Source organism: Morus notabilis, unplaced genomic scaffold, assembly GCF_000414095.1.
Source record: "Morus notabilis unplaced genomic scaffold, ASM41409v2 Scaffold2518, whole genome shotgun sequence".
Classification (NCBI taxonomy): Eukaryota; Viridiplantae; Streptophyta; class Magnoliopsida; order Rosales; family Moraceae; genus Morus; species Morus notabilis.
Window position 1 is genome coordinate 75507 of NW_010365048.1, and position 21234 is coordinate 96740.

General features: G+C 31.9%; 2 protein-coding genes across 2 annotated transcripts; both read left to right on the plus strand.

The window, feature by feature from the left end:
* Positions 1-6546: 6546 nt before the first annotated feature.
* Positions 6547-15305, plus strand: LOC21387486 (protein BONZAI 1). The gene is made up of 16 exons (XM_010107298.2): positions 6547-6890; positions 7900-7947; positions 9304-9452; positions 9558-9606; positions 9741-9797; positions 10739-10927; positions 11074-11208; positions 11995-12056; positions 12153-12261; positions 12345-12459; positions 12740-12816; positions 12903-13040; positions 13137-13301; positions 14302-14415; positions 14524-14620; positions 14714-15305. Exons 1-16 carry the CDS (start codon positions 6744-6746, stop codon positions 14806-14808), a joined length of 1746 nt encoding a protein of 581 aa, XP_010105600.1. The 5' UTR covers positions 6547-6743; the 3' UTR covers positions 14809-15305.
* Positions 15306-18432: 3127 nt separating this feature from the next.
* Positions 18433-20269, plus strand: LOC21387487 (ethylene-responsive transcription factor ERF113). Its single transcript, XM_010107299.2, has 2 exons — positions 18433-18910; positions 19570-20269. Exons 1-2 carry the CDS (start codon positions 18760-18762, stop codon positions 20199-20201), a joined length of 783 nt encoding a protein of 260 aa, XP_010105601.1. The 5' UTR covers positions 18433-18759; the 3' UTR covers positions 20202-20269.
* The last annotated feature ends 965 nt before the right edge of the window (positions 20270-21234 follow it).

Genomic DNA, 21234 nt, shown 5'->3' on the forward strand with positions numbered 1-21234 from the left:
ATTATACGTAGTCTTCAAGCAAAAGAAAAAAAAAAGCCAAAAAAAAAAAAGTAGAGAAAAGGTTACTATATGTGGTTAGTGAACTTTGCACGCGGAGAACAAATGATTATAAGGATTTTTGAAAAAGAAAGAGAAATAATTATCAATAACCTAGAGACGTCCTACCAAATTATGAATGTTTTAGGAACTTTTAGTGAATGTATACTTTTACGACTGCATAGCATATAGGTATAATATTAATGTTCCCCATTAAATTAATTTATTGTTTTTCTCGTTATATAATTTTTTTTAATTTGAAAGTCTCATTATATTAACATTTTACAAGCATAATTAGAGGTTTTATTTTGTTTGTTTGTTTGTTTTTTAAAAAGCATATCATTCGGATCAAGTTCATGAAAAACATAGCAGTTGATCATTTGATTAAGAGAATCGACATCCAGTTCCCTTAAAACACATCGCTAATTATTTAATTATTTGCTTGTGCGAAGCGACATGTTAAATTAATTGTCATTATTTTATTGGTGAATTTATTTATCCAAAATAATTTTATTGTTCAAAAATCAACAACTGAATTTTAAGTAACGTCAATCAGGAAAAAAAACTCTGATAAATAACTTGAAACTCGTAGGATGCGTTTGGAACTCATTTTAAAATGATTTTATTTTTTCTTTAAAAATAAAAATGAAAACGTTTTCAATCTCAGACAGAAATTATTTTTTAAAATATATTTGGTAGTTTTATCAAGAGATTGTTTTTTTTTTCAGTATAAAAAAACCCATTAATATATCTCTCTCTCTTTCTCTCTACTCGAGAGAGGAGAAAATGAAAACAAAAAAAGAAAAACGACTAAACGTTGTTTTTCATTTCTCTCTCATTTTACACTAAACTAAAAAATCGTTTTCATTTCCCTTTTTTTATTTTTATTACGCCAAACGTCGTTTTAAAAACGTTTTCATTTTTTTCTCGAAAAACGTGAAAAATAAAAACGAGATCAATTCTAAACATGACCGTAACTTTTATTATTATTTTTATGTTACATATAATGGGATTAAACAACTGGTACACATAAATTATAAATAGTAGCAAAAAGTGAACATAATATTTTAAGTAACATGAACTAATAATCTTATATTTTGATGGATATAGCTAGTCGTTGAGAAGATGCGAAAGTCATGGATTATTTTCAATCATTGTGTTGAACTTTTTAGCATGAACAAGACTTGTTGATACAAGCCAATTAAAGTGAAGATTCAATAATGTTAATCTACTATCATTTGTCATATTGTGATGGACCCCATTGCCTCATATTATTCAGATGTATCGAGACATAATAAAGGTCTATACTTTATAATTTTATATTATATCTCAATGTAAAATAGTAATCTGGGTCTATAATTAATTATATTGTTAATCTACTATCATTTGTATACGACTAGTTCAACCTAATAATTGTTGTGAGGCATGTATGTATATGTGTGTCTATATATGTATATATATATGCATGTATATGTATGTATATATATAGGAGCAGTTTTTTTTTTATTTTTTTTATTTTAAGTGACGGAAACATCGATACTAGCACATCAAATTTTATGAAGGGACACAAAATAATTTCTTCTATATTGCTAAAAAAAGAACTTCCATTGCAGTAAAAAGGAACTTCGCTGGCAAATTCGATAGCCAGTAAAGTTTCGATGAAATGAAACATCAGATTTGATACTAAAAAGGATTATTAGTATTGAATTAATTTTGATAAATTAATTAATTATTGAACTTTGATTTTTTTTTAATACAGTTTTAGTCCTTAAAACTGAAATTGACGCACAGTAATTGAAATTTTACATAAATATTTAAATCAAATTTTAGTTTTTAAGTGCTTTAATAAAAATTAAGATAATCATTTACATTTAATGTATCTATTTCTGTAAAAATTTCAGTTACTATGTGACTAGGACATGATTATCTCTATAAAATTTAGACATCGTTTGTCAATTTTATTGTCAAGAACCAAAAACGGCTAACAAAAAAGTAGTAGAACTGATTTGTAAAAATTAAAATTTAGAAAGCAAAGTGACACAACATGTTCATAATTTTAGACTAGCACTACTAATAACCATTTTAAAAATCCCTCCAAATTAAGAATAATCAAAATTGAATTCTTTGAAGGATTTTAAAATCCACACTGAATTCATTCCCTCTTATCCTTTTTTTTTTTTTAAAAAAAACTTATCTTTTCTGACAAACAATCATAAATCCTAAAATTCTTTTACTAATTCTTTCAATCCTATGTTTTTTTTTTTTCTTTCTTAACCTTTCTACCAAACATGTTCTAAAACTTAAGAAATGCTAGCATAATCTTTTGTCACTTTTTACATTTACTGTTTGACACGTAGACTCTATTAACATGATATATAATTATTTAAACAGTAAATATAATAATGGAGTCTACGGACCACATAACAAATAGTGAATATAAAAAATGATAAAGAGAGTGAAAAAAAAAATGACGCTTTAACTAACATTTGTGATTGTGAGTCAATGACATTGTCAACGGGGTAATTGTCGCATAATTTATCCATAGACTTCATTACTTCCCTCTATACATATGTGGTTGGTACTGGTTTTTTTACTTTTTCATGTTTTTGGTAAAATATGCAATAGTAGTGTAGTACTAGTTGGTCAATACTGAATAGTCTGCCATGATATTGCTTGGAAACCATTATTGATCTTCCCGGAAGCTATCAACACCATGACCCTTGACAACATCCCCCAATAAGAGCGTTAGATGAAAGTAATTTCTCTTTTGGATTCCCCTTTTAAAAATCCCACTAAGTGAGGAGTGCCAATTGTGGAGCCTAATTATTATCTTGATACATAAATAAAACGTTCATCGACCTTCACGATAAGGTCGTTGACGTCGTGGGAATTTCACATTTGAAAGGTACTATTTTAAGATTAATTAGAGAGATTAGAGAAAAATACAACGAGTTAATAAGCTTACGATTTCTCTTGTAAATATTTTTTTTTCCATCTTAATGAATTTTTATAGCAGTTGAAAAAAGACGTAGCTCATTGTGGACATGAACCATTATACATCTTGTGTATTCTTATTTTTCTTCTTCTTCTGAGATTTATTGTTATTGCTAGTATTAAATTCGAGCGTCTAATTTCTTAATAGTGAGGAATAGAGGAATAGAAGTTAGATTGTTCGGAGGATTTTTGAATTTCTTACTTTATGTTTCAATTATGTGTACGTAATATTACAAAGGAAATAAATCGAGCTCCACAAGAAATAAATTTTCACTTCTTTTAAAACGCCCTCAGCCTTCAATGTAGGCTCTTTTGATTGGTATAATAACGAACATGTTGCCGATGCAATCTTTTCCGTCTAAAATCCTTCAGATTTGAAATGAAAATAAATAAATAAATAAATACAAGACAATCAGATTAAGATATCTATGTGTACAGTACTTATCACTATAATAAAATGAGATTTAAATGGACACATATATTTTTAAAGGGAAATTGCATTCAATTAAAAATTGATAAACAATTATTTCGATACAATGTTAATAACTTATTAGAGGGATAGACGCACGTTCGAGGCCTGAAAATGAGAAAACATCTCGGTACACTAACAATGAGCACACATAGAGCTCCAATTGAAGAAATCCCTCTGATCAAAATGGGGTTTAGAGAGCTGGAGGGACAGATCATCAAACCCTACAAAGAGGAGATATCTACACAACATAGAAAAAATTCTAGCCGGACCAAGACAATCTTATCATGAGACATACAAAATGGCCTTAAGCCCCTCACCAAAAACTAACAACAAACAGCAAAACAAGCGAGGGTCGATGGAGAGACCGCTGCCCTTATTAATTACATAAAAAAACCAGAAAAAACCTCCGACTACCACTATTAGAAGCCTTCGGTGAAGGGCAACTAGCCAATGGGTCATCGAGGGAGATATCCGGCCAAGAGATCTAAGCCAACAAACGACAAACTCGCCTGGAAAATAAGCCCATCTATTTGGCTCTAAGTTTTAAACTGGTTTATATTCACCCAAACAAAACCACCACATAGTACACCGCCACCAATAATGAGAAGCTCACGACGAGACAAGCCAGAAGATCAAGTTTCATGGCTTGGAGCCCGGTGATACGCTCGAAGGCGGCCCCGAACTCTGGCTGTAGTTCACTCTTTTTTCTCTAATTTGTGTGAGGGAGAGATAAAGTTGAAAATCCTATTCTAAATGGACATATATTTTTATTTATTAAAAGGGAGAAAGAGAAAAATATGCCAAGACTTGAGATGAATTAAAATTAATAGGCCAATAGTTTACATAAGTTAATAAATAGGCCAAATTACTGTTTTCGTCAATAACTTGTCTGGTTATGAACCATAACTTGACAAGTTATTGTCCATAATTCACGATTTTTGTCCATAACTTGTCTGGCTATGAATCATAACTTGACAAGTTTGTCCATAACTTATCTGATTATGAACCATAACTTGACAAATTATGGCATATTAATTTCTATAACTAAAAATTAGCCTATATACTTTCTTAAGCTTTTCATATTGACATATTTTCTACTATTTCTCTTATTTAAAATACTAAGACTAAAAAAATAGAAGAATAGAGAACGAACAAATTTACCGGTGAGAAAAATACTTAAAGATCTCCATCCGAGAAAGGATTGACAAAATTTAGAATGAAGGTGAAATGAAAAGATGAAGGAAAACACCATAGTATTATAACTTGATATAGTATTATTTTCATATATATTTTTTTTTCTCCAAAATGGAATTGTACGAAAGATGGACCCGAAAGACATTAATGTTTATTTATTTATATATTTTGTTAAAGATGGACACAAAGTCTTATTACTAGTTGAAAGATGCAGAGCTTGTAACTTCACGGAACTTTTCAAAGACCATGACTAGTAGTGACTAGTGAGCACATCCCAATAGAAACGTTAAGAATAAATTAAAAAACTATATAGTTGAACATTATGCTTTCTTTCTGTTCTAGCGACAAAATTCGCCTCTAACTTACTACCAAGTGGGTGGCCTGTTTTCTACCAAATAAAGGTGGATGGCCCCTTATTTATCCTTTCCAGAAAAAGGAATTTTTCCTTTTTTTGTCAAAAAAAAATATATATTTATAAAATAATTTTTAACGGTTAAATTTTCATTAAATTTCTTTATTTATATGTATATAAATTTCTCTGATTTAATTCTCATACAATTAACGAATATGATTATTACGGACTCAAATCGCGTATTTAATTTTAATGTTTAAAATAATGTCTAAACAACCAAATCATATCACGTGATTATAAAAATTTGAAATATTTATCAATTGTTTTTTTTTTGTCATTCATAAAAAAATTGATTATTTTATATTTTATTTTTGAGTCTATTAAATGACATAGGTTAAACATGTCATTTAAGACACCAATAATTAAATGGATGATTTGATTAGATTAACACGCTTTCTATAAGATATTTTTTTTTGGTCTTGGTATTTTATTATAGAATTCTCTTATTTTATATTGTATTTAATAAAGGGCCTACTATTTTATCTACAAGTATATAGATTAGATCCTCTTCTTTTTAAAAAGAGGGAGGAAAGAAATGGGTTACGGTCGGATGGGGAGGAGTGGTGTCAAAACAAACATTAAAAAGAACGCGCTTTATTTTTAACAACTTTTGTGCCAAAACGCGGTTTTTTATTTCTATTTTCTCCCCATATTTTACTTTTTATTTTAATGGGCTACATACATCTCATATCTCTAATGGCCAATATATATTCTTGTTTTTAAAGCAAAATAACATATATTCTTCTTTAGCAATGATACTAATTAAGTGACATGACTATCTTTTGACATCACAAAACGAGTATTACTATTCTTTACACATGTAATCCTTGCTTTTAAAGTAATATTTAGGCTCCGTTCATTTTACTAATTTAAATTTTTAATTTCAGTTTTATTACAGTTAAAAATTATCATAAAATGTCACATGCTATAATAAAAAACTCTCACATAAAATTGCATATTAACTCAAATTGAAAGCTTAAATATGCGAACTGAATGAGTCACGAACTATAATTCGAATCATAATACGAATCTCCATTCCAAACGTCTCCTAAGAGTTAATAGTAGCATTTTTCCTCTTCCGTTTTCTATTTAAACTAATTTTTTTTATTTTATTTTTATAATTCAAGCACCTTAAATAGACCTTACCAACTCAACCACTCATACTTTCTAAACACTCTCGTTTAGTTTCTCTTTAATTACTTCTAGTAGACTACATGCTTATTTTCTTTTACTTTGATTTTCCGTTTGACTTTTTTGTTTTTTTGTTTGTTTTGTAATTGGGTTGGAAAATACGTATTCTGAACCTTAATATCGAAGATAACGGGTTGAAATTACAACTAAGTTTAGCCTACAACTACTTTTGATATTATTACTAGTACTACTCTTTATGATTATTATTTTTTGGTTTTTTTTGCTACTTACTCCTTATTAAGTTGGAAAGTAATAAAATAGAAATTCTATACAAATAAAATTTTTTGAAAAACAAAATTTTAGATAATTTGAAGAGTCAGCGAGAGCAAAGAAGTATTTTGTGTGCGAGTCTCTGAGCTTTTTTTTTTTTTTTTTGGGGGTCCAAAAGAAGAAGAAGAAGAAGAAGAGAAGTTGACAAAGAACGACATTAGAATTCAGAAAAGAATGGGCAATTGCTGCTCCGACGACGCCGGCGGTCGGATGGCCGTCGGCGGCACCGCCGCTTCTCACGCCAATCCCAACGCCGCCACTTCAAACGACGCCGTCGAGAACTTCCTCCGTTCCCACGGCTACCCCTTCTCTCAGATCGAGGTGCTTCTCCACTCTCTCTCTCTCTCTCTCTCTCTAGAACTCGCCATTCATGAATTTGTTTCTCTCTCTACTCATACGCATTCTTCTTTTAATCTCTGTTTATGTTTGCGCATCACCCGACAATTGCAACTTTTTCTTTTTTGCCGGATTTTTGAGCTTAATTAGTTGCGAAACTTGTGCCAGAGATCTGTGGCATTACCAATTCGGATGCTACGGAATTTGTTCTTTTGTTTTTTGGATTTTATTCTCTTGCTATTTTTCAGTTGCTTTGTCAAAATTCTTATCCTTGGAATGCGATAATATCTGAGATGTGAAAATTTTGAGCGAATTGGGAGTTATTCCTGATGGAATTTGACTAAATTTAGTGTCTTGTTTTTGTAAGTACTTGCGCAGTCTTTCTCACTTCTTGTTGATCAATAAGCAGATTCAATTTTGAATTTTGTACACTCATTTTTCTGAATTTCATTTCTGAGATGCGAATCTAGCGGTTTCTGAAATGAATTGTGAGGAAATTCGAGTTCTTCCTTGTGAAATTTGACTAAATTTTGCGTCTTGTTTGACTGAGATTATTTACAATTTTTTTTTTCTCTTACTTCCTGTTCGGCACGAGCAGATTCAAGATTGATATTTGTATACTGAATTTTGTTCACTGATTCCCCAAAATTCTTATCCCTGAAATGCGAATTTCTGAGATGCGAAGATCATGGCAGGATTCGAGCCATTCTATTCAAATTTTACTAAATTTAGCGCCTTGTGTGACTGAAAGTACTTACGAATTCCTTCTCATTTCTTGTTTATCATATGCATATTTAAGTTTTGTTTTAAATTTTAAATTCTATTTTCTATAACGTTCCTGAAAAAGTAGTTCTGCATCCGATGAATGAACAGCCTGCAATATAAGTATTTATATTCTTTGAGTTTGTCTCTTTCTTTTTCTTTATTTCTTATTGTGTTTATATACTAAATTCTGGACTCTCATTTCTTCTGGTTCAAAAATATCAATTTGCAGTTATCGTTATCTGCTTCCGGCTTACGAGACCGAGATGTGTTCTCCAAGGTTTGTTGTTGCTAAACTTCATATTATATGCGAGGGACCTTTGATTGATTGCCTTTACAATTGTTACAGTTGTTTATTATTATTATTATTATTATTATTATTATTTCCGGAAATAATACTGGTGGAATTGAGATGAGAAGAACTAAGCAAATATCGATTATGTTGGCACCGTCCCTAGGATTTAATCTTCTGCCTAAACTATCAAACTCACATCAGTAAAGAAGAAAATGTGAAATGTGCTAATTTTAAAATCTCAACAAACAGAAACAGTCGTAAAGACAAAACAAAGAGAAAATTGCCCTCTGGAGGACTTGGTAAGCGGAATGGTGAGATATAAGGTCGAGCCGAAACAAGCCCCCCCCCCCCCCCCCCCCCCCCCCCCCACCCCCCTCCACCCCCCCCCCCCCTTGAAAATAGCATTCTTGATATGCCTCATTAAAAACCTCGTGGGAAAAACTAGGTTTTACTAGTGAATATATTAGCTACTTATTATCATTAATATTTATTTACCCGGCTATCTTAATATTTCCGAATATTTGCAAGGCTTTTATCAATTCCAGTTTTATTGTTTCCTTGGATACAATTCTGTTGTGCCTTAGAACTTGTTTCTTATCTTTTATTATTAGTTTTCTTTAATTAATAGTTTTCTTTATTTACTTTTAGTACATAGTTCCATTGATTAATCTCATGTGCACATGCAAATTTTGTTCGTCTCTGTCACCTTCTTATCTGTAAACAATAATCTGTATAGTCGGTGTACCACATTTTTAATTAGACATCGCATGAACATACATCTTGACATTATTTAGATGAAAAAAGGAGAATGCATAAAAGAGTTAAGACCCAAGCTAATATTTAGTGCCTAGTTGTATGATGCTTGATCCTATGTTTGTGATATAATGATATTCAAAAATAGTGGACTCAGTTTTGAGAGGGCTGTCAAAGGATGATAGAAGGCATACTGTAAATTGCAAAGCCCAATTACTATCAAGCATCTGGTAGAACAATCCATGACAGATATGTTCATTGACCTTTTGCGATAGCCTGGAAGCAGAAAAGTGTTCTACTAAATGTGTGTAGATGGCGGGATGTCATCATGATTTTCCTTTTGTTTTTGGTGGAGAAACGTTTAGGCTGCATTTGGCAGGCAGGATATGATACCCAGAGTCGTCTTCAATCCCTGTTTCTAAAAATTCTGGCATTTCTTTACAACCGAATAAATAATATCATGTGCTAAACTTCACCATCATGCGCTATATTGTTGGGGGCTGAGGGCTAAATATTATATTTGTTTTTGTTGGGTTTGTTCTGTAATCCATTAACGTTTTATTTCTTCTTGTTTTTGTTGTATTTCAGAGTGACCCCATGGTGGTTATTTATACAAAAGAAAGGGATGGGACACTTGTGGAGCTCGGTCGCACAGAAGTGGTTTTGAATTCAATAAATCCTACATGGATAACAAAACAGACCATTGCTTTTCATTTTGAGGTCGTGCAGACTTTGGTGTAAGTTTTGAAACTTCACATCTTTCCAAGTCAAAAATCACCATACCATAGGTGCATCTTATTGCTTTCACAATGATGAGTAACTAAGATTTTCTTTCGTTACAGGTTTCGTGTGTATGATGTTGATACTCAGTTCCACAATGTTGATGTGAAGGTACAATTTTATGATGCTCGGCTTGCTTGAAACAAGCAATCTCTATTTAAATCATTATCACTATTAATTGATGATGAAAGAAGTTATTACTTCCTTTACTTGTATCTAGCATTATGGATGGATTATTTGTGCAGATGCTTAAGCTGGATGAGCAGCAATTCCTTGGTGAGGGAACTTGTACACTCTCTGAGGTATAACAAAAATATATGGGTTTATATTCACTTTCTTTCGCTGCAAGGCTCTTCTAATTCCGACTTTCAGATTGTTCTACAGTGGAAAGAAAAAAACAAAAACTTGATGAAAAACCAAAGCTATAGCTCTCTCTCCCTCAAAAGAAAAAAAAATCTTGCTATAGAAGTTCTTATGCAACGAAAACCTTGTTTAATGTTCGGTAGTGAAAATATACATATTGGGACTTTAAGATCCATGATACAATTTGTGTTTATGATACAATGACGACTTCCTTTATAGTTCCATGATGGGTCTTTGGGACTTGATGATCTGTGGGAAGCTTGCTATTTCTATGGGAAGGATAGAGATTGGCGATAACTTGTTGCGTCCAGTTAGTTTTATAATGAGAACCTCTTTGATGTTCTAAAGAGATAAAACGCTTGTAACTTGCAAGTTTTTTAAAAAGGTGAGGTGTGGGAAGGAAGAGTGCCCCGCTTTGGAGGGAGAGGCTCATATACAAGAGACCAATTCGACTTATTAACAAGTTGCCATATTACAGAGAAAAAACAAAAAATGTTGTCATATAATGAAATCCTCCGTGAATGCTATACATAGACTGCATGTTTAGTTTTTGCAACAGGTGGTTGAGGGGAACACCGTATTAAGAGAGAGAACCTCACATAGATTAAGTATCTCCTCACATAGATTAAGTATCTCTCCATGTGATAATATAGCAACAGAGAAAAAATGGCAACAGGAGGGGGGGTGTGTTGTTTTAGGAAAAGAAAAAAAAGGGAAGGAGCATGCTTCTGTTTTGCTCTAGGATATTTGGTTACTAATACAAGTGAGTGGAACTTATTTATTCAAAACTAACTTCATCTAAAGCTCTGCCGTCTCATGTGTCTGTAGGAAATCGCAAATTTCAAGTCCTTTTCCATAAATGTTCTTTCTATTCATGCAGATAATGATTAGGCAAGACAGGTCATTGACCATAGATCTTTTACACAGAGAAGAGTCAAACAGAGGAAATCATTCTCGAAACTGTGGAAAAATTACCGTGCATGCTGAGGAGTCTGCTAGCTCAAAGACTACGATAGAAATGATATTAAGTTGTTCAGACTTGGAATATAAGGATCTCTTCTCAAGAAGTGTAGGGACTACTGGTTTCTTACGTCTTACTCTCTCCTTTCTTTGGAATTAGTATTTAATAATTTCCATGCATTGTTTGAAAATGAAAAAATTCAAGTGGATGTTTTGTTTTTTGTTTTTTTTTTTTTTTTCTTGTGTGTCTTGTAGGACCCTTTTTTGGTAATATCAAAGATCGTGGAGGGTGGGGCCGTGATTCCTGTTTGCAAAACAGAAGTCATAAAGAATGAGCTCAAACCAAAATGGAATCCAATATTTTTGAGTATTCAACAAGTTGGAAGCAAGGTGAGTCATATATACTCCACACACCCCCCACACCGCCTCCCAAATCAAGTTCTGCTACGTTCATTGCTCTGTTATTGTCATTATCATTATTATTATAGTTACTATTTTTTTTAAGACCAAAAGCTCAAGTTTCTGTATGCTTGTTGGGTTTTAATGTCAATGCGTCTAATATGAATGTTACAAACTTTGACTTCTAGTTTTTTTTTCTATCTTATAAAGAGTTCTTGGCACTTCTTCTGGCAAGTCTTTTTTGCTATGAATATCATAAGAATGTTCCCTCCCCCATTGGGTCAGGTCCTACAAATATGTCGATACAAGTCCATACGGATAACTTTTTCCATTTGACATCTGATAAAATATTCCCCGCCCTTCTAGCCAGCCCCTTTTCTGCATAAATTATAATCAGAAATCTGGTTCATTTAACTTGTATTTTATGTTGCTTCATTTCTTCTGCACTTATTAAAGGGTAGCCATTTGCATTCGTAAAACTTTAGAGTGGTTCTCAGCGCTTTGCTTTTTTACATTTTTATTTTGCCATCGATTTTGATTTGAAAGCTGTTATTGCTCTGGAAATCCTTTGTTTAAGCATTTCTGTTATAGCATTCCCTTTGCTCATTTTAACTTCGAGAACACTTCTACAGCAATATTCTTGTAAAGTTTTGATTATCTTTTTTAAAGAAAGGTTCCACTTGCTTGCAGCAGCAAGGTTCTAGTTACTTGCAGCAAGTATGCTTCCTTTTCTGGTTATCAACAGGTTTCATTTTACTTTTTCCTTGATTTGAACAGGACCAAGGACTCATAATAGAGTGTTTCAATTTCAATAGCAATGGGAAACATGATTTGATTGGGTAAGACTATTCCATTTCTTCTGCCTTCCCGGTTTCTGATTTCCTGATTTGGTTTGGAAGGACCCTAAAGAATCCCGCTTATTTTCTGTTGATCAGAAAAGTTGAAAAATCACTAGCAGACTTGGAAAAACTTCACCGCAGTAAGCAAGGTGAAAATCTGTTCATACCAAGTTCTGTTGGTCATGGTCATCCTCTTGAAACCAAGGTTCTTACAACAAAAGCCACATCTATATTGATCTAGAGTTTTCTTTTTCTTTTTGTTTGCTTATTTGCTAGCTTCTAATGCAGGTACTAAAGAGCCGTCTGTTTGTTGACAAGTTCACAGAGAGTGTCCAACATACTTTCCTGGATTACTTGGCCGGGGGATTTGAATTGAACTTTATGGTGGCTATTGATTTCACAGGTCCTCTTTTACAGATACTATCATAAATGCAAGATGTTTTTTTTATTATTATTATTTTTTGGGTAGAACATAATTAGAAGATGGTATTCTATGATGTGTAGTGATTTTGGTCTTGAAGTCCCATTTTGTCTCTCTTTTCTTATATTTTGTCTTGTATTTTCATCATCACAAAAGAAAACTGCTCTTTACTGAAGTACAGAACTGATCTCAAGTCTTTGGGGCCTTTAGGCGGCAATATATTCCAATTTCTAAATAACTCAGTTGATTCCTTGTTCATCAGCTTCAAATGGAAATCCTCGCCTGCCTGATTCTTTGCATTATATAGATCCGTCAGGACGACCAAATGCATACCAGAGAGTGAGAACAAATCCCTCTTTTTAAATGTTTTGAAAACGTTATTTCTTTTAAAGAACCAATATAATAGTTCCCCAACTATTGTCCAGGCAATTTCAGAGGTTGGCGAAGTGTTAAAATTTTACGATACAGATAAGCGCTTTCCTGCCTGGGGTTTTGGAGCCCGCCCGATTGACGGTCCTGTGTCTCATTGTTTCTACTTGAATGGAAGTAGTCATTACTATGAGGTTGATTGGTTCAAGACCTAAACTCTCTTTCCTTTCTGGATGTTTAATCTTACTCACTGTATGTCTCCCTTCTGAGCATACATGTCATTATCTCAGGTCGAAGGCATTCATGGAATTATGATGGCATATATGAGCGCCCTGCGTAATGTTTCTCTTGCAGGGCCAACTCTTTTTGGACCCGTGATAAGTTATGCTGCATCGATTGCGAGCCAGTCTCTTGCAAATGGTGGCCGAAAATACTTTGTTTTGTTAATAATCACGGTAAGACCACCATTTTGCACGATATTTTGGGAATTCCATTTTATTCTTAATGTTCTATTTAGATGGCATTTAAATTTTTAATTGGTAATCTATGGGCCCGTTTAGCATTACTTTTAGAAATTGCTTTTAGCTTTTTTAAAGAAGTTACAATAGGTTAGGGTGTTTGGTAAATCCTGCTTATATCCAATAGCTTCTAAAAGCTGCTGTCAAACAACAGAATTTGAGAAGTAAGTTAGGAGTTGCTTTTGCACAGCAGCTTCTGCTGCCACTGTCCAAATTTATGAAGATAACCTTAATAATAAAACTTCATTCTAAATCTACTTATTTTACTTTTTACATACTAAATTAAAAAACATATATTTTTAAAATAGTTATCTAAAATTGAAAATCTTTAACAAGTATACTTGCTAAATTTTATTCAAATATTTTTAGTAATTATCAGAATATTTAAAATAACAACAATAAATAAGAAATTTAGTAGATAAATAACTTTTCCCTATCAATAATAGTAATTTTTAATAAATAATTTAATTAATAAAATTAAAATTAAAATTATATTTTTTTAATATCTTGAATATTGATCTTAAAATAGAGATAAAACTAACTATAAATATGTGCTAAAGTATGTCTACTTTCATCATTGTACATCTCCATAACAATTTTATACACAGTTTAGTAAATACTTAAATTTCTGCTTATGGTGTTTACAGCATTTTTGTAAAAATATTTGCCAAACACCTATATGCTTCTGGTCACAGCAACTTATTACTAACAACACAACAGCAACAAAAATTTTCAATATCACAACAATGCCAAATTGGCCCTATATCTATTATAATTTTTGCTCCCTTTTCTCCTCCATTTTGAACCATTCTATATTACTTCAAAATTAGATTATACTTGTGCACAATAAATATCTTTTATGGAACTCTTATGGTTCCTATCTTCCATTTTGTTGAGTTCCTCTTGCTGTTTTTCTAAAAGTTGAAAGCTCTTATAGGATGGAGTAGTAACGGATCTCCAAGAAACCAAAGACGCCATTGTTAAAGCATCTGATCTACCGCTTTCTATCCTCATTGTTGGGGTCGGAGGAGCTGACTTCAAAGAAATGGAGGTATCTTTTTCACTTCTCTTGGTTCAATACTGACGGCTTCTACAAAGTTTTACTGCAACATACGTACTTGACTGGAAACTGATCCATCTCTGCTGCATTTTTATGAAGATCTTAGATGCTGACAAGGGAGGCAGACTCGAAAGCTCAACGGGACGAGTTGCCTCACGTGATATAGTCCAGTTTGTTCCATTGCGTGATGTACACGGTGAGTCTCGCTGTCACTCGAATCTCCTAAACTAACTTTAAATGGAACTCTTGGCAACTGTTTCTGGGCAAGTAGTTAACTTTTCTTTTTCAGGTGGCCAAGTTTCTGTTGTTCAAGCACTTCTAGCAGAATTGCCTACTCAATTTCTGACCTACATGCGAACAAGAGATATTAAACCAAACGTATAATTATTGAAGATTGTATATATGAAAATCAATTCTGTTATTGATCTTCATGCATTCTGAAAACATTCTTCTCGTATCGCGTGGTGAGATCCCATGGTTTTACCAAGAAGAATCATTTCGCATTGTATAATCAAACATTTGGGATCCGATGGCTACAAAAGTTTCTGGTGGCCTTGTGCAGACTCTGTAAAAAGCTCCACGCGAAGAAATCATTCGATCCATTTGTCCTCGAAGGATTACGGGCACAAAAGAAATGAAGAAGGTAGGGTAGAAAAATATAACTTTTCTCAAAATCGGCGATCGGAAAAAATTGGTGATACGAAATTGGAAATTTAGAAACTTCCTTTTGATATGTCTACAAGAGCTTTTGGCAATAGGTTTTCATGAATTTTAGGGTAAAATCCTGAAGTTAGCCTGTGTGACTGCTGAGGCAGCATTCCTTTCCAATTTCTCTTGTATACGAGACCTTTTGAATTTTGAGTGCATATTTTTCAAATAAATTTGATTGTGGTCTTAGCTATCTTTACGAACTGTTTCTGCGCTGCAAAGCTTCCTCCTGCTACATTCTTAACGATCCAGGACATAATTCTCTTTAGAGCCAGTTTGGGGAGAGATAAAAATTATGAAAGAAAGGTATGCAACATAGTTGAGAAAAACGAGAAGGATTGTGTTTGGCATGGCATGGATTCCATTCTCCAATCTTTCAAACTAAAGAGGGATCTAAGTTAAAAAGAGCAATGCTATAGAATAAGCATCACCCACTAATTGAACCTAAATCCCACAGTATGGCACTTACAGATAAAATTTACTTTTTAGTGATAGTATTTAGTACCAGCGGTACTCTTAAGAATATTTCAAGTTAAAATCACGTAAAAAATTATGAATCCAACAATCAATTATCAATTAATTCCCTCCTCTACTAGCAAGTCATAAGTTCTATTTATATTCTCATTTATTTCCCTCCTTTTACTATTACATCTTACCTAGCAAAGCATAGAGAGAAATAATAACAAGGTTTTTTTTTTTTTTTTTTTTTTTTTTTTTAAACTAAAAAAATTTTCCTTTAAGCTGTGTTTCGAAGAGAAATAACATCTAAAAAGATTTTCCTTTAAGCTGTGTTTCGAAGAGAAAATTGGAAGAGAAGGAATACGAAATTTAGAAGGATCAATCCTTACAAATTTAGAAGGATCAAAATTCTTCTTTTGTGGTGGATTTTCAGCCAATCAATTCACTCCTCAAAATTAAAATCTGCTAAACAAGCATTAGTTTTTAATCCATCACTAATTCGCCTACTTCTATTCCTCCTTTCACTTTTTTCTCCTACCAATGAGTGCCCTAATGCAAATAACTGTTGAATAATTCAAAATGTTCTATTTGAAACGCTAATCTCGTGATACTTGACACAATAAAAAGTGATCTTTACTTGACCCATCCAATCAAAAAATTTGACCCAACGCAGCGTAGAAGATGGAAGTCAATGGATTCTTCATTAGTCTTCTTATTTGTCCTTTCAGTTTGACTTCAGATACCACAAACTATAGACATTTGAAACATTTGTGAACATTCCAAATAAAATGACGCAGCCCACGAACTGAATCGCCATTTGCACACCTATTACCTTTTTTTTATTTTATTTTATTTATTTTTGGAGCTTTGGATGGAGGAATTTTATGCGACTCTATATACTACATAGCAATATAGCATGTTAGAGTTAGGTGTGAAATTTATGCTATTTGTAGAAATTGCAATATTTGGGTTGGATAAACCTATATTGATGCTCTTGGAACCAAACTCGAGCTCCTTTTTTTTTTTTTTTTTTTTTTTTTTTTTTTTTCCTGTTCCTGATTCTCATACATGCATTCCCCTATATGGATTATATCTATAATTTAAGATAAAAATATTTGAACCGTATTAACATACTTAATTTCTTTTAAATATATTTCTTAGATATATATATCTTTTTTATAATTATATTTTGTCTTCGAAAATATTTGAGTCATCAACTCGTTGATAGTTATTTTGTATCTTTCTCGTGACGATGCTGCATGTTGAAACATTTGTTTTGCGCATGCCTAATTAGTAGTGTGGAGTAAAACTGACATGATTTAAACTGTCCGGGCAAAAATAGAACATTATTCTAGAAAAACAAGTAGACTAGTCACTTGACATGTTCATATAAGAGGTGTGTTTGGTAGTGATTCTTAGAGCCCAAAATCACTTTTCTAGTCATCAGAAGCTGATAATGGTGCTTGGTAAAAACCATAAAAAATAATTTTTAAAGAATTTTTGAAGAATCTGCAACCAAAATCAGAAACAGCCGAAATGCCTTTTTAGTTTTTAGATTGTTCGGGAATCAACATAGTACGATTAATGATTATCAACAAAGTTATATTAAATAATTAATTATTAATTACTAATTATATTATATATTAATTAATAATTAATAAATAGATATACTTAATAACTAATAAATAGATAGTAATTACATAATGAATAATTAATATATCAATCATATATTATGTTAATTATAACCTATTAATTAGTAAATAGTTGGTAAATAAAAATAATAATAATTACTCAATTAATAATTAATATTAAATTATAATTATCAATATGTAATATATTAATAAATAATAAATAATAATTGATAATTAGTAATTAATCATAATACTTACAAAAAATTGATCATGTGATATATCAAATAATAGGTTATTAAATAAACATTAGTAATTAATTAAATAATTATTAAATTATGTAACTAAAAGTTAATAATTTAAGTAGTAAAAGGAATATTAATAAATTATGTATATACTAATTATTTTTCTTAATACACTAATGAATTACTTATAATCTAAAAAATATGAGTACAGTAATTACTTATAATTAATTACTAATTACTAATTTTAAATATTTAGCATATTAATTTATTATATATATTAATTATTAATGTACTCATTAATGATAATCCATTATTATTACATTATTAATGTATTAATTTTTATTTTCTAAATGATTATCAATTATTAATTACTTTATATATTAATTTAAGATTATTAATTACGGTTATCTTAACTATTCACAGCAATTCAACCTCACAATTTACCAAACGTTGTTACACTATTTTTGGAACAAGCATCACTTGTATAATTACAGTTTACCAAATACTCGGCCGCTTTTTGTAACAATTACTTTTTCCTTTAGCACATCTAAAAGCAAATTTTTTTAAAATCTACAGCACTACTAAACTGGCCCAAGGTGTTGGACCAAAGGGTTTATTTTCAAGCCAATCTAAGCTTCGAAAGATAGGTAGGTAAAATGAGAGTTTTTAAAATTTAGGATACAAATTAAGAAAGACCTTAAAGGCACCAGTAAAATTAACCGAAACTTATTTTTAACTGTTGTACCTTTTTTGAACTGTCCCTAGATGTGTGTCTTCGACACTTGAAGTTATAAAAGGCAAGAAAAGAAATGGAATAAAATAAAGAAAAAGATAGAAAATAAAGAAAAAAAGAACTATATGGAATATGTTGCATTTGCCATTTTGAGTCAACATGTTCACACTAGCCAGGATAGATATATAAACACATTTTGTAGCAAATTAACCCTATCTTCCTTCCATTCCTCCCTCACTACTCGATCTTTTCTATTCTTTCATCTCTTGCTTTCATATCGTAGCAAAACCTATCTATTGGGAGAAAAGGTGATAACTTGTTTTTTATCTTAGATAAAAAGGTTAGTTACGTTCAATTGCATGCCTACATAACATGGTCATCTAGCAAAGCAAAATACACTATTATTGGAGTATCAAAAGGGTGTAAATAACAAATTAACAAACTGGATCGAAGAGCACATGGAAAGAGGCCCTTTCCTTCCGATCATCATGAATCGGAGGAGAAAGAGGCCGCCGAAGATCATCTCCTCTTCCCCGTCTACTCGGCGCGATCCCAACAAGACATGTCTGCCATAGTTTCATCCCTTTCTAGAGTTATGGGTAGCAATGATCATATGGTTGGTCAACACCAATCTCACCCTCTTCAAATGCATGGAAACCCTTCAATCACAACCGATAATTCCGGCATGGCCCAGCCTCTCCAAGAAGATCAAGGTAATTATACACATCCTATATATCGGATCAAAATTTAATTATTGGTGTAACTTTCTTGTCCAAAACCCTTTTTCTTTGTTCGTGAAATGAATATATAAATTATAACATTGAACTTAATTATTTCCTATGATGATTCACATATCTCTTTCATGGGATTTAGGGTTTTTAATTTCTATTTAGCTATTTGCTTCTGTTTAATTTCAGAATCATTTTTTTTTCCTTTTTCTCAGCCCCATTTTTATTTGCTTTCAGACCTAAATATTCAATAAAGTTATAGGTGTCAAACGCGTCTTTCACATGAGTTCTATATATAATTTACCTTCTTTACATATGTTCATGATTTGCATAAGAAATTTTAACGTTTCACTTGTCAATTATTTTGTGAAATCGTCAAAATTTATGTCTTTTATTCTTGCTTGCTAGTACTACTCAATTTGTTTCTCGTTAATTTTGCATAAAAGGGACGAAGGGCGCAATCGGTATATATAAAATCATCTGGTCCCTTGGATTTAAATGACACAATTAATTTCTAGTTAAAACTAAATTGTTGAAATTATTTGATGTATATAAATAATTTAACCCTATTAAGGGACGACTGGTGAGTTCAAAGTTATGCATATAAAATTCGTTTTGGAACACGTACACATTACATGTTGAAGGGAACACAAGGAGTACTATTACTAGAAGACACTACAGAGGAGTGAGACAAAGACCTTGGGGCAAATGGGCCGCGGAGATTCGCGATCCGCAGAAGGCGGCGAGAGTATGGCTTGGTACTTTTGATACGGCGGAGGCTGCAGCTCTGGCGTACGACGAAGCAGCCCTAAGGTTCAAAGGAAGCAAAGCTAAGCTTAACTTCCCAGAAAGGGTTCAAGGTGGAACTTTTACTAATACTAGTATTAGTACTGAATTAGGTTATAGTAACTTCAGTACTACCACCAATAATATTCTCATTAATCAAGACTCCGCAGCCAATACTGCAACAAATCCTCCTTATTATCCGCCAATTACACAATATCCTAATCAATATCACACAGCTTTTCAGTATGGTCAGTTTATTCAGAGTACTGGAGATAGTACTACTACTAATGTAAGTTATAATGATCCACAAAGTTTTTATGGAGGACAATATCAAAGGTTAGATAATAATAATCTTCCTCAAGTTTCAATGATATCTACTCAACAACAAGAGGAGCTTCTGAGATTGCCCATGCAGTTTGGTTCTTCTTCTTCCACAATATCAGATCCTTTCAGAAGTAGAAGAGATTATAATTCTAATGATGATCACTAGAAAGTATCATGATATATAATATACACATATATATACACCCTAGTTCGTAAGGAAGGAGAGAGAGAGAAAGGGAGGAACCTTGGATCATCCATTTAGATATGCTTTTTTTTTTTTTAATGGTTCAATTTAGTTTTCTTTTCCTTTTGCAATCATTTCATGTCTTGTTTGTTTCTTTGCTTTTTAATTTTGTTATCAAGAGTTTGCTGCTGAAGAAGAGTGTTGTATTTATCTTTTAATATAAATTCAGAGTTCTTGTTATGATATTATAATGTGCATCTGTGTGTATCAATCGTTTATAATGACTGACAAAAAAAAAAGAATAAGAAACAAAGAATGAAAGAGCAAAGTGAAGCAGCCTTCTGACCAAATAGCTATAAAGCGAAATATAAAATAAAAGTAGGGTTTAACAAATGTTAATTAATTAGTGAAGATGTCAGGATGGTGTAAAATTTTATGCAACAAATATATACATATAGTTCTCATTAATAGCATGATAACATGATCGTGGTTCAATGATATGCACGCTCAAACATTCAAGTCCAGAAGAAAGAGAAGAAAAGAAATATTACCTTTCATACAGCATCTATATATATAGTAATTAATCTCTTATATTCGTTTTGAGCATTAATGGAATCCAACATCTGTCGATCTCTGAAGCAATCGGGCCATACCCTATTCCATGAACTTTTTCCATTTTATATGTGTCGTTTATAATATATGCATACGTCTGTGTGCGTGTGTGTGCATGTGTGTACGTATAATACATACAGACACACACATATATATGCATTTCAATAGAAAATTGATTATGGAGATTCTCACCTCTATATATATATATATAGATGATCGATATATAAAAAGAACGATCTAGTTTCTAAGTTTATTTTATATCTATCAACAAGACGTATTTGACTAGCATGCATGTGATTGGTCATGTTATTTAGTTTCTGAACTCATAATTTTGATGGCGAAAGTTAATAGGAAAGAAACAAAAAGTTTAACGCGTCATGTAATATTTGGCAGATTGTCATTT